The following is a 13,003-nucleotide window of genomic DNA, read 5'->3' as shown; positions in this document are numbered from 1 at the left end:
TCTGCTCTGCTCTGTTGTGTGTGTGTGTGTGTGTGTGTGTGTGTGTGTGTGTGTGTGTGTGTGTGTGTGTGTGTGTACTGTATATGCGCACATCCTGTTATGAAATAATAAAACATTATCCTCATCCAGTTGAACTGAAGTTAAACAATTGAGAACTTATTTATTGGCAGTTAATTTTGAATTTGCTGACCATGTTTGGTTGCTCAGCATATAACCTCTAGCCTGAAATTATTTTATTGACATAGATAACAGTGTCAAGCAGCATTGAGTGAATACTGTAGTGTCAGGCTATGACATAGCAAATACCATGTTGTAAATGCCTCTAGTCAGGTTGTTAAATGATGAAGGGGATGAGCTGAGGAGAGGAAGCCACTTTAAGTATTGAGATGCAACCCTCAGTGATAGAACAGCACTGTGTGTTCTCGTTGGTTCTCTTACATGTGGACACACCCACTGTTGATTCTGTTAATGGTTAACTTTTGGCTACTGTCACAGTGTTTGAACAGTGTGTGCTGTAAAACAGCGTCTTAGTTTCAACTAGTATTTGTTACATTGTATAGCATATACAGTACCAGTCAAAAGTTTGGACACACCTACTCATTCCAGGTTTCTCCCTTATTTTTTACTATTTTCTACATTGTAAAATAATAATGAAGACATCATCACTATGAAATAACACATATGGAATGATGTAGTAACCAAAAAAGTGTTAAACAAATCAAAGTATATTTTATATTTGAGATTCTTCAAAGTAGCAACCCTTTGTCTTGATGACAGCTTTGCACACTCTTGGCATTCGCTCAGCATATGTGGGAACTCCTTCAAGACTGTTGGAAAAGCATTCCACATGAAGGTTGAGAGAATGCCAAGAGTGTGCAAAGCTGTCATCAAGGCAAAGGGTGACTACTTTGAAGAATCTCAAATATAAAATATATATATTTTTAGTTGTTTAACACTTTTTTGGTTCCTACATGATTCCATATGTGCTATTTCATAGTTTTGACATTATTCTACAATATAGAAAATAGTAAAAATAAAGAAAAACCTTTGAATGAGTAAGTTTGTCCAAACTTTTGACTGGTACGGTATGTTAGCGGTGTAACTTAGTTTCAGTAGTTGAAGCTCTGCAGATTTTTCACTCTGTGTGCTGTGGACTGTACGCCTATTTGCTGTGTCGACAGGGTTAGTTTTGGTGTGTTAAAACCCCTTAAGCCAGATCAGGAGTTCAGTACCAGGGGACACAGCTCAGGACAATGGACCTTTATACGGAGGTGGGGGGGGGTGGGGGGGGGGGGGGGTGGGGGGGGGGGGGGGGGGGGTTGATATGAAAGACTCTCTCTCTCTTTCTCTTCCTCACTCCCCTCTTTTTCTAATCCACTCTCTCTTTTTGGCCATTCTCCACTCTCTTTCCATCCCTCTCTTTCCTTCCCCCTTTTCGCTCTCTCCCCTTCTCTCTCCTGGGGGTGCGTTTAGGTCTTGTGACTTGTGATCAGGCTAGCTTTAGGGTGACACACACCACACTAGGCCTATGCAATTTCTGGTATGATTGTTTGTCCTCTCGTCTATTTATAAGCCATAAGGAAGTGAAACTATGCTCTAGGTTCTCATAATAGTTTACCAAAAGCAATTTTCTTATTCATATTGAACATAAATATAATCGCAACATGTAAAGTGTTGGTTTTCATCTTTCATTGAGCTTGAAATAAAGATTCCCCAAAATTTCCATGCGCACAAAAAGCTTATTCAAATGTTATGCACAAATTTGTTTACATCCCTGTTAGTGAGCATTTTCCTTTGCCAAGATAATCCATCCACCTGACAGGTGTGGCATATCAAGAAGCTGATTAAACAGCATAGTCATTACACAGGTGCACCTTGTGCCGGGGACAATAAAAGGCCACTCTAAAATGTGCAGTTTTGTCACACAACACAATGACACAGATGTCTCATATTTTGAGGGAGCATTCAATTGGCATGCTGACTGCAGGAATGTCCACCAGAGCTGTTGTTTCAGAGAATTTGTCAGTAAGTTCAACCAGCCTCACAACCTCAGACCAGGTGTAACCACGCCAACCCAGGACCTCCACATCTGGCTTCTTCACTTGCGGGATCGTCTGAGACCAGCCACCCGGACAGCTGATGAAACTGTGGGCTTGCACAACCAAAGGACTTCTGCACAAACTGTCAGAAACCCTCTCGGTGAAGCTCAACTGTGTGCTCATCTTCCTCACAAGGGTCTTGACCTGACTGCAGTTTGGTGTCGAAACCGACTTCAGTGGGAAAATGCTCACCTTCGATGGCCACTGGCATGCTGGAGAAGTGTGCTCTTCACGGATGAATCCCGGTTTCAATTGTACCGGGCAGATGGCATCGTGTGGGCGAGCGTTTTTCTGATGTCAACGTTGTGAAGAGAGGCCCATTGTCGTGCCATTCATCTGCCACCATCACCTCATGTTTCAGCATGATAATGCACAGCCCCATTTCGCAAGGATCTGTACACAATTCCTGGAAGCTGAAAATGTTCCAGTTCTTCCATAGCCTGCATACTCACGAGACATGTCACCCATTGAGGATGTTTGGGATCCTCTGGATTGACGTGTACGACAGCGTATTCCAGTTCCCGCCAATATCCAGCAACTTCGTACAGCCATTGAAGAGGAGTGGGACTACATTCCACAGGCCAAAATCAACAGCCTGATCAACTTTATGCGAAGGAGATGTGTCGCGCTGCATGAGGCAAATGGAGTTCACACCAGATACTGACTGGTTTTCTGATCCACGACCCCTTCCTCCTTTTTGTTAAGGTACAATTGAAGTCAGTGGTTTACGCACACCTTAGCCAAATACATTTAAACTCAGTTTTTCACAATTCCTGACATTTAATCCTAGTAAAAATTCCCTGTCTTAGGTCAGTAAGGATCACCACTTTATTTTAAGACTGTGAAATGTCAGAATAATAATAGAGAGAATTATTTATTTCAGCTTTTAATTCTTTCATCACATTCCCAGTGGGTCAGAAGTTTACATACACTCAATTAGTATTTGGTAGCTTTGCCTTTAAATTGCTTAACTTGGGTCAAACGTGTCAGGTAGACTTCCACAAGCTTCCCACAATAAATTGGGTGAATTTTGGCCCATTCCTCCTGACAGAGCTGGTGTAACTGAGTCAGGTTTGTAGGCCTCCTTGCTCGCACACGCTTTTTCAGTTCTGCCCACAAATTTTCTATGGGATTGAAGTCAGGGCTTTGTGAGGGCCACTCCAATACCTTGACTTTGTTGTCCTTAAGCCATTTTGCCACAACTTTGGAAGTATGCTTGGGGTCGTTGTCCATTTGGAAGACCCATTTGCGACCAAGCTTTAACTTCCTGACTGATGTCTTGAGATGGTGCTTCAATATATCCACATAATTTCCCTTCCTCATGACGCCATCTATTTTGTGAAGTCCACCAGTCCCTCCTGCAGCAAAGCAACCCCCACAACATGATGCTGCCACCCCCGTGCTTCATGGTTGGGATGGTGTTCTTCGGCTTGCAAGCCTCCCCCTTGTTCCTCCAAACATAAGGATGGTCATTATGGCCAAACAGTTCTATTTATGTTTCATCAGACCAGAGAACATTTCTCCAAAAAGTACAATCTTTGTCCCCATGTGTAGTTGCAAACCGTAGTCTTGTTTTTTTATGGCGGTTATGGAGCAGTGGCTTCTTCCTTGATGAGCAACCTTTTAGGTTATGTCGATATAGAACTCGTTTTACTGTGGATATAGATACTTTTGTACCTGTTTCCTCCAGCATCTTCACAAGGTCCTTTGCTGTTGTTCTGGGATTGATTTGCACTTTTTGCACCAAAATACGTTCATCTCTAAGAGACAGAACACGTCTCCTTCCTGAGCGGTATGATGACTGCGTGGTCCCATGGTGTTTATACTTGCGTACTATTGTTTGTACAGATGAACGTGGTACTTTCATGTGTTTGGAAATTGCTCCCAAGGATGAACCAGACTTGTGGGGGCTACAATTTTTTTTCTGAGGTCTTGGCTGATTTCTTTTGATTTTCCCATGATGTCAAGCAAAGAGGCACTGAGTTTGAAGTAGGCTTGAATACATCCACAGGTACCTCTCCAATTGACTAAAATTATATCAATTAGCCTATCAGAAGCTTCTAAAGCCATGACATATTTTCTGGAATTTCCAAGCTGTTTAAAGGCACAGTCAACTTAGTTTATGTAAAACTTCTGCCCACTGGATTGGTGATACAGTGAATTATAAGTGAAATAATCTGTCTGTAAATAATTTGTTGGAAAAATCACATGCACAAAGTAGATGTCCTAACCGACTTGCCAAAACTATAGTTTGTTTAAGAGAAATTTGTGGAGTGGTTGAAAACAAGTTTTAATACCTAAGTGTATGTAAACTTCCGACTTCAACTGTATCTGTGACCAACAGATGCATATCTGTATACCCAGTCATTGTGAAATCCATAGATTAGGGCCTGATAACATTTATTTCATTTGGCTGATTTCCTTTTATGAACTGTAATTCAGTAAAATCTTTGAAATTGTGCATGCTGCCCGTTTTATATTTTTGTTCAGTGTACATGAAGAGGGTAAAGTTGGTCATTATTTTTACGAGCAGAACAGCTTAATTCCAAAATTTTAAGAGGTGAAAACCATTTGTTTAGAGACAGGGGTGTCACAAATGCGTTGTTCTATTCATTAGGTATGCGCAAAGCTAATTTTAAAGGATATGTTACAAGCTCAAAAACAGTTTATTACCCAAAATTACAATTATGACAAAACCGTGGTCATTTTGCCATGACAATCATCTTTACACAAAATTCCATAATCATCACCAGCCCTACGGTTTGTTTCAGTGGTGTGTGTTGTGTGTGTGTGTGATTGGGGTGGGTTAAAACAGTTTGATATTACACACTCCATTAGGAATACACACATGCTGCCTTTCCTACGACTAGTGAGTGTTCTTAATTGCTCCAGACAAACAGATGCCACCATATCATCCCTGATGTCATCTAATCTGGACATAATGGATTTAGAGGACAACAAGTGAAGAATGACCAACCAATGATTCATTCCTGAACCCCAGAACTGGAGGCCCAACACCAAAGGACCAAGCTGGAATCTCATGGACTAAATCAGGAATATCTGCTCTAAAGATGGAATCTCTGTACTAAACTAGAACTCCATGGACTAAATAGGAATAGTTCTTAAACCAGGAATATCAGGACCAAAAGCTGAAATATCACGGACTAATTTAGGCATTTCTGGACAAAAATTGGAATCTCTGGACTGAATTTGGAATTGCTGGGCTGAACTAGAAGTCTTTGGGTGAAATCAGTAATCTTAGCAACATGACAGTTTTTTTCTGTGATATCTGACTGACTAGCGTAGATTATGTGTGTGTTGTAACAGGCTAGTCACTAGATGGCTATGCTAGAGAGGTGACAATATTATCAACACATTGACTCTGGAGGAAGTACTGCCAACAGTGATGGATGGAAGTTATAATCATCAAATCGGACAAATGGAGGGGTACGTGGCTGTTACTTGTGTAGGACTTTGATTTGTAGTAACAGATACTGCGTGGGAAAACCCACACTCCTCCTGAACGTTTAGTAATATCGATAAGTATCACGTGTTGAGTGACTATGCACTGTCACAATCATTCAAAGAGGATTAATCGGGTGCAAAAGTCGACTTGGGGAATTCAGGGAAAATCAATGCTTAGTCCATTGATTGGTTAATCAGTCCCTAAGACAGACAACCCCACCCCCCCAAATCGGTCAGGATGCTGTGCCCCAGGAAGAAGCTCCTCACCAGGGATGCGGATTTCTCTGCCATCGCGGTGCCGTCGATGCGGGGGTCTGGGTACCTGGACTACACCATAGAGACCCACCCCTCCAGAGCCCTGCAGGCCATGGAGGACTTCAGAAGGCACGAGATGCTGTGTGACATCACCCTACACGTCACCTATAAGGACACGACCGCCGACTTCAAGGTGAGAGGGATGCTCTTTGTTCCTACTTATAAAGCTGTATAACGGGATACTTGACTGTAAAATACAGCATTATCCTTGTGCATTACCCCTGAGGTTTGCTTATCAAAGCAAAAGGCTGTAAAATACTTTATTAGTTGAATCAGGAGTTTTACTGCTTGGTTGGAGTAAAAGCCTGGACCCCACCCACATGTATAAGATTGGCCACACCTCCCCTCCCAACCTCAGGTGCATAAAGTGGTGCTGGCATCCTGCAGCCCATACTTCAAAGCCATGTTCACAAGCAGCTTTAAGGAGTGCCACGCCTCCGAGGTGACTCTACGTGATGTCTGCCCCCTGATGGTAGGGAGGCTCATTGACTTTGCCTACACCTCACGCATCACCGTGGGGGAGAAGTGTGTGCTGCACCTCCTACTGGCCGCCATGAGGTAAGAGTCTATGTGGTGACATAAATAAATTGACTGGAAGATGGTTTACATATAAAGTTCTTCCTGGTGTCTTAAATGACGAATCCTTCTGTACCTTTTAAGGCATGTTGTGACTACCTCATTGAACATGTCTAAAATGTCTGTGTGTCTGTCAGGTACCAGATAGAAGACGTGGCTAAGGCTTGCTGTGACTACCTCACTAAAAACTTGGAGCCTGCCAACGTGATCGGCATCGCTCGCTTCGCTGAGGAGATTGGCTGCACCGAGCTGCACCTGAGGAGCCGCGAGTACATCAACACACACTTCAACGAGGTAGGAACCACACACACACACACTTTGTTTCTCACTCACATAATGTAGCCAATATGGCTGGCTATGTGTCTGAAGTGACCTGAAGTAACCTTTCAGATGTGGGTTGGATTTGGGCCAAAATAATGTTGCTGTCTGTCAAGCAGCTGTCATATTGTTGTACAAATGAGCTATTTTAGCACAATGTCATAAAGACTATAAAACATCAACGAGACAAAGACAATTTTGCCTTTTGTTGATAGACGTTAGAAGAACCAAGGTGCCCTGACATACAGACTTTTAGAGACCATTACAGCATCCATGATGTTTTCACACTGTGAAGAGCAGGAAGCCACTGAAGGGGTTATGGTTTTGGTAGGAATCCCAGAGCTTCCACAATGTAGGGTTGCGCATGTACACAGTATATACACCCTTCATCAGTTCTAGAGTGAAAGCATTAGAAATGTGCTTATGCTTATCGTCAGGCTTGAAGTCGTAATTATACAGGATTCTCTGACCTTTCTTGTACATGTACAGTGCCTTCAGAAAATATTCACACCCCTTGACTTTTTCCACATTTTGTTGTTAAAGTGTGTTTAAATTTGATTTAATTGTCATTTTTGGTAAACGATCTACACAAAATACTCTGTCAAAGTGGAAGAATAATTKCAACATTTCAAAAGAATATATATATTAAAAATTAAACACTATTATATCTTGATTAGATAAGTATTCACCCCCCTGAGAGAATATCTGTTAGAAGCACCTTTGGCAGTGATTACAGCTATAAGTCTTTTGGGGTAAGTCTCTAAGAGCTTTGCACACCTGGATTGTACAATATTTGCCCATTTTGTTCTTTTGAAAAGGTTCTTCAAGCACTGTCAAGTTGGTTGTTGATCATTGCTAGAAAGCCAATTTCAAATCTTGCCATAGATTTTCAAGCCGATTTAAGTCAAAACTGTAACTAGGCCACTCAGGAACATTCAATGTCATCTTGGTAAACAACTCTAGTGTATATTTGGCCTTGTGGTTTAGTTTATTGTCCTGCTGAAAGGGGAATTTGTCTCCCAGTGTCTGTTGGAAAGAAGACTGAACCAGATTTTCCTCTAGGATTTTGCCTATGCTTAGCTCTATTCCGTTTCTTTGACAAGCATACCCATAACACGATGATGCCACCACCATGCATGAAAATATGAAGAGTGGTACTCAGTGATGGATTTCCCACAAACACAACGCTTTGTATTCAGGATAAAAAGTAAATTTCTTTGCCACATTTTTTACAGTATTCCTTAAGTGCCTTATTGCAAAAGGGATGCATGTTTTGGAATATTTTTTATTCTGTACAGGCTTCATTTTTTCACTCTGTCATTTAGGTTAATATTGTGGAGTAACTACAATGCTGTTGATCCATCCTCAGTTTTCTCATATCACATCCATTAAACTCTGTAACTGTTAAAAATCACCATTGGTTTCATGGTGAAACCCCTGAGCAATTTCCTTCCTCTCTGACAACTGAGTTAGGAAGGACACGTATATCTTTGTAGTGACTGGGTGTATTGATACACCATCCAAAGCCTAATTAATTACTTCACCATGCTCAAAGTGATTTTCAGCATCTGCTTTTTATTTMTACACATCTACCAATRGGTGCCCTTCTTTAGGAGCATTATAAACCTCCCTGGTCTTTGTGGTTGAATCTGTGCTTYAAGTTCACTTTTTTCGATTGAGGGACCTTACAGATAATTGTATGTGTGCGGTACAGAGATGAGGTAGTCATTCAAAAATCATGTTAAACACTATTATTGATCAAATCAAATCACATTTTATTGGTCACATACACATGGTTAGCAGATGTTAATGCGAGTGTAGCGAAATGCTTGTGCTTCTAGTTCCGACCATGCAGTAATATCTAACAAGTAATCTAACAATTTCACAACAACTACCTTATACACACAAGTGTAAATGAATGAATAAGAATATGTACATATAAATATATGGATGAGCGATGGCTGAACAGCATAGGCAAGATGCAGTAGATGGTATAGAGTACAGTATATACATATGAGATGAGTATTGTAGGCTATGTAAATATTATATAAAGTGGCATTGTTTAAAGTGACTAGTGATACATTTATTACATCCAATTTTTAATTATTAAAGTGGCTAGAGYTTTGAGTCAGTATGTTGGCAGCAGCCACTCAATGTTAGTGGTCACAGAGGGAGTCCATTGAAATGATTATGTGACTTGTTAAGCACAGTTTTACTCCTGAACTTATTTAGGCTTGCCATAAAGAAGGGGTTGATTACTTATTGACTCAAGACATTTCAGATTTTCAATGTTCTACAAACAAAATTGCATTTTTATTCAGGCCGTAACACAACAAAATGTGGAAAAAGTATAGGGGTGTGAATACTTTCTGAAYGCAATGGAAAAGTAGTTCATGGCATTGAATCTCAAGTAGTAGACTCCTCTTACTGGTGGTGTGGAGATACCTGGAGCASAGGACAAGAACATTTTTCATACATGCTTTAATATAGCTTGAACTCCTAGACTAAAGTCAGTCAAAAATAGTCTATATGGTTGGGCCGTAAAGTGACTACCTGTTGTCGGATCGTAGGCCCTGCGGATGTTGGTGACGACTCTGGTGTAGACCGGGGTGGTGACATTATTGAAGGGGCCTACAGGTCCATTGTGGCTCAAACCAGCAGAGAAGGCCACTTTTGGTTTGCCCATGAACACAGGAGAGAATTACTTGATGGTACTGATACAATGACATCATTCTTCTATTCTCAATCACAGAGTGCAAATGACAGTGTATTTTATGGTTCACAGGTTCTCAATGGTATTTAATACATTATACTTGTTCCACAGTGAATTCTGCAGCAATGTAGATTTAGTGAAATTAACTGATCCCCAACTCAAAATCAATGTTGTTTACATCCGTTTTACTATAACTGCAGCTGCTCTCGTCAGCTCGCTCACCTGGCTCTCACTGGCACTCAGTCTGGCCTCCAGGCCTGAAAACAACAGACATATTCACACTAAGAGTCACCAGTGACTTTACATCCAACATGAAACAATGTTAACCCTTCTTCAAGTCATTATAAACAGTGGGATGCTGTGACTGACCTGGTTCCTTCAATTTACACCTTTACAAACATACCTGTTAAATCACCTGTGTTCTTTTATCTTCATCTTCCCCATGGTGGCTTCTAAGGTCCACCACTGTGTTTTTATACCTCAGCCTCATTGGCTGTCAGTCTGACCTCCATGTTTACTTTGCTTCTCTCTCTGCTCCACTACGATGGTTCCCAGGTTGTGCACTATGTCTCTCAGCTCCTTCATCTCGGTCCAGATGTCAGGGGTGGTGGTGGTCTGTTCGTTGGTCGTCTCTCCATCTGAACCTCACTCACCCTGCTCTCTCTCCCTGCACTGTGTCCCTGTTGAGTGATGTCACTCTCTCTGACCCCTCCACTCTCCTCCTGAGTCCATACCCCAGACAGACAGAATATCCTCCACTCTCCTCCTGAGTCCATGCCCCAGACAGACAGAACACCCTCCACTCTCCTCCTGAGTCCATGCCCCAGACAGACAGAACAGCCTCCACTCTCCTCCTGAGTCCATACCCCAGACAGACAGAACACCCTCCACTCTCCTCCCGAGTCCATGCCCCAGACAGACAGAATAGCAACACAAGCAGAGCTACAGCACCCCTTATTCTGAAACAATACCTGTTCAGATATGATGCACTTTATGAGGCTCAGACCCCCTCCTTATATACACACTGAGATATACACATCTCAGTTAAGCAGTACGTGTACAAGAGACACGTTATGAAAAAGTCAAGTTTGGTAAGTCTTGACAATGTTGTATAAGACCATGAGAAGTCTGCAACTGTTGTTTGGTGAAGGGTCCCCTGACATCACCTGTTCCCTATAGACAAAAACAGTGTGCTTAGTCGGACATAGAAATGCCTTATTGACGGACTGTGTTTGTGTGTGTGAGCATGTGACGCGTGTTGACTGTGTGTCTATTTGTCCCTACCCCAGGTAACCAAAGAGGAGGAGTTCTTCAGTCTGTCTCACTGTCAGCTGTTGGAGCTCATCAGCCAGGACAGCCTCAAGGTGCTCTGTGAGTCAGAGGTATGGATTTGATTTATATTCTATATACATTGTTTATCCTGAGGTGTATATTTATATACTTCACTTATATGCATATTTCTATGTGAAAATCAAGAWAACRGRCTGCCAAAGTMTGACCATGAGCTCCTTGATGTCAGGTGTACAAGGCTTGTACAGACTGGGTGCGATGGGACGTGGAGAGCAGAGCTCCGTATCTCCACGCCCTCCTCAATGCTCTCCACGTCTACGCTCTGCCTCCCAAGTTCATCAAGATACAGCTCCAGTCCTGCCCCATCCTCAGCAAGGCAAGTCTCTATCTATGAAACCTATGTCGTCTATTCATCTATGATCAGCGGCTGGGATTGATTGATATGTTCCTTCATTCCAGGCCAACTCCTGTAGAGACTTCCTGTCTAAGATATTCCAGGAAATGGCGTTGAGGAAGCCCCTCCCCCCTGCGCCTCACCGTGGAACACAGCTTATCTACGTAGCCGGAGGGTAGTCTACAAACATATGATGGGATGTGGTGTAGTAGGATAGTAGAGCGTAGGACACGATACAATACAATGAGATAATTGGATGATATGATATGATGATATAATCCTATGGTTATGTACTGTCTGATCCTCCTGTGTTCCATCCCAGGTATCGGCAGCACTCTCTGTCTTCTATGGAGGCCTATGACCCTGGTAGGAACGTCTGGCTGAAGCTAGCTGACATGGGCTCTCCCTGCAGTGGCCTGGGCTCCTGTGTGCTGTTTGGCCTGCTCTACACGGTACACGAACGCACGCACACACCTTGCTTTTTACGGCCTTGTCTGTCTATCTAACCTCTCCCCCTCTCCATCCATCCTTCCCTCCTCTTTCCCTCATCCTCAGGTGGGAGGTAGGAACCTGTCCCTACAGAACAACACTGAGTCCAGCTCCCTGTGCTGCTACAACCCCATGACCAATCAGTGGAGTCAGCACGCTTCCCTGAACACCCCCAGGAACAGGGTGGGGGTGGCCGTGGTGGACGGGAGCATTTACGCCGTGGGGGGGTCCCAGGGATCCACACATCATAACACTGTGGAGAGGTGAGGAGGGGGGAGAGGGGGAGGAGAGAGAAATAGTGAGGAGAAGGGGGGGTGTAGAGGAGAGAAGACAGAAAGAGGAGAGAGAGCAGAAAGAGTGTGAGATGTAGTGTAAATTCCCCAAGATAATGTAGAAATTCCTGAGCCCAAGGTGGGGGACTAATTAGTGTGGCAGCCTTTGGTCCGGCTGTGTTGGTACCTGCTTCCAAGGAATGTCAATCCGGTTGGGAATGCTTCACAACTCGCTGTTGAGCGGCTAAAAGGTAGGAACTCATCTTCAACGGAATGTCATTACAGGATCCGTGGCTCTGGTAGAATACCTCAGAGATGTGTCCTTCCTGCCTTTTTTTTCTATCTTCCTTACCTCCTTCCATCCACCCTTGCCTCTCCTCTCAGCTGCTCTCCTATCCTCCCACAAAACGTGTTACTAGACACCTCACAAAGTACATAGCTTTAGTTAATCCACTGTAAGTTACCTGGCTCCTATACAATGAGTTAGTTATACTATCTAACTCACACTCTGATAGCTCCTACAGTCCCATGCGCTCAGGTTATGATGATAACAATGATAATGAGCATTGCACTATGCAGAAATCGCAAAAATTGTAATAGTTTGCCTAATTTCAATTTATGTGACAAAACAAGCAAGTATACTGTAGAGAATCTTTGTACCATCTTAACCGCTGTGAAATATCTTTTCCATAACCAAAAATATTGTAAAGATTCAAAAGCAAAACTTAAGAATGGGAAGCATAGAAATAACGCACATAGAACAGATCTACTGCTTCTTAGACGTTCTTTAACTCTCTCTCGCTCTCTGCCAGGTATGACCCAGAGGCGAACCGCTGGGTGTTTGTGAGCCCCATGTCAGTAGCCCGTCTGGGGGCAGGGGTAGCAGGTTGCGCGGGGTCTCTGTACGTGGTGGGGGGGTTCGACGGCCAGAACCGCTGGAACACAGCAGAGAGGTTCCACCCCGATTCCAACACCTGGCACCAACTGGCCCCCATGACCACTGTACGCAGTGGACTGGGTGAGTATGTGTGTGAGTATGTGTGTGTGTGTGTGTGTGTGTGTGTGTGTGTGT

The 13,003-nt window shown here is 43.0% G+C and overlaps 1 protein-coding gene across 1 annotated transcript in view; it reads left to right on the top strand.

Moving 5' to 3' along the window:
- The window catches only part of keap1a (kelch-like ECH-associated protein 1a), a 24,015-nt gene that overhangs the window by 6,930 nt on the left and 4,082 nt on the right, over window positions 1-13,003 (top strand). Inside the window, exons 2-11 of the mRNA XM_070435568.1 lie at window positions 4,992-5,546; window positions 5,802-6,012; window positions 6,238-6,437; window positions 6,593-6,749; window positions 10,776-10,868; window positions 11,006-11,152; window positions 11,236-11,345; window positions 11,493-11,622; window positions 11,726-11,922; window positions 12,744-12,975. Coding sequence (XP_070291669.1) covers window positions 5,506-5,546; window positions 5,802-6,012; window positions 6,238-6,437; window positions 6,593-6,749; window positions 10,776-10,868; window positions 11,006-11,152; window positions 11,236-11,345; window positions 11,493-11,622; window positions 11,726-11,922; window positions 12,744-12,975 — 1,518 coding nt within the window. The 5' untranslated portion in view covers window positions 4,992-5,505. The remainder of the gene's footprint in view (window positions 1-4,991; window positions 5,547-5,801; window positions 6,013-6,237; window positions 6,438-6,592; window positions 6,750-10,775; window positions 10,869-11,005; window positions 11,153-11,235; window positions 11,346-11,492; window positions 11,623-11,725; window positions 11,923-12,743; window positions 12,976-13,003) is intronic.

Source organism: Salvelinus sp. IW2-2015, linkage group LG27 (genome assembly GCF_002910315.2).
Source record: "Salvelinus sp. IW2-2015 linkage group LG27, ASM291031v2, whole genome shotgun sequence".
In the NCBI taxonomy this organism is placed as follows: Eukaryota; Metazoa; Chordata; class Actinopteri; order Salmoniformes; family Salmonidae; genus Salvelinus; species Salvelinus sp. IW2-2015.
The sequence above is the reverse complement of the archived record's forward strand: the minus strand, read 5'-3'. Positions and strand labels throughout refer to the sequence as shown.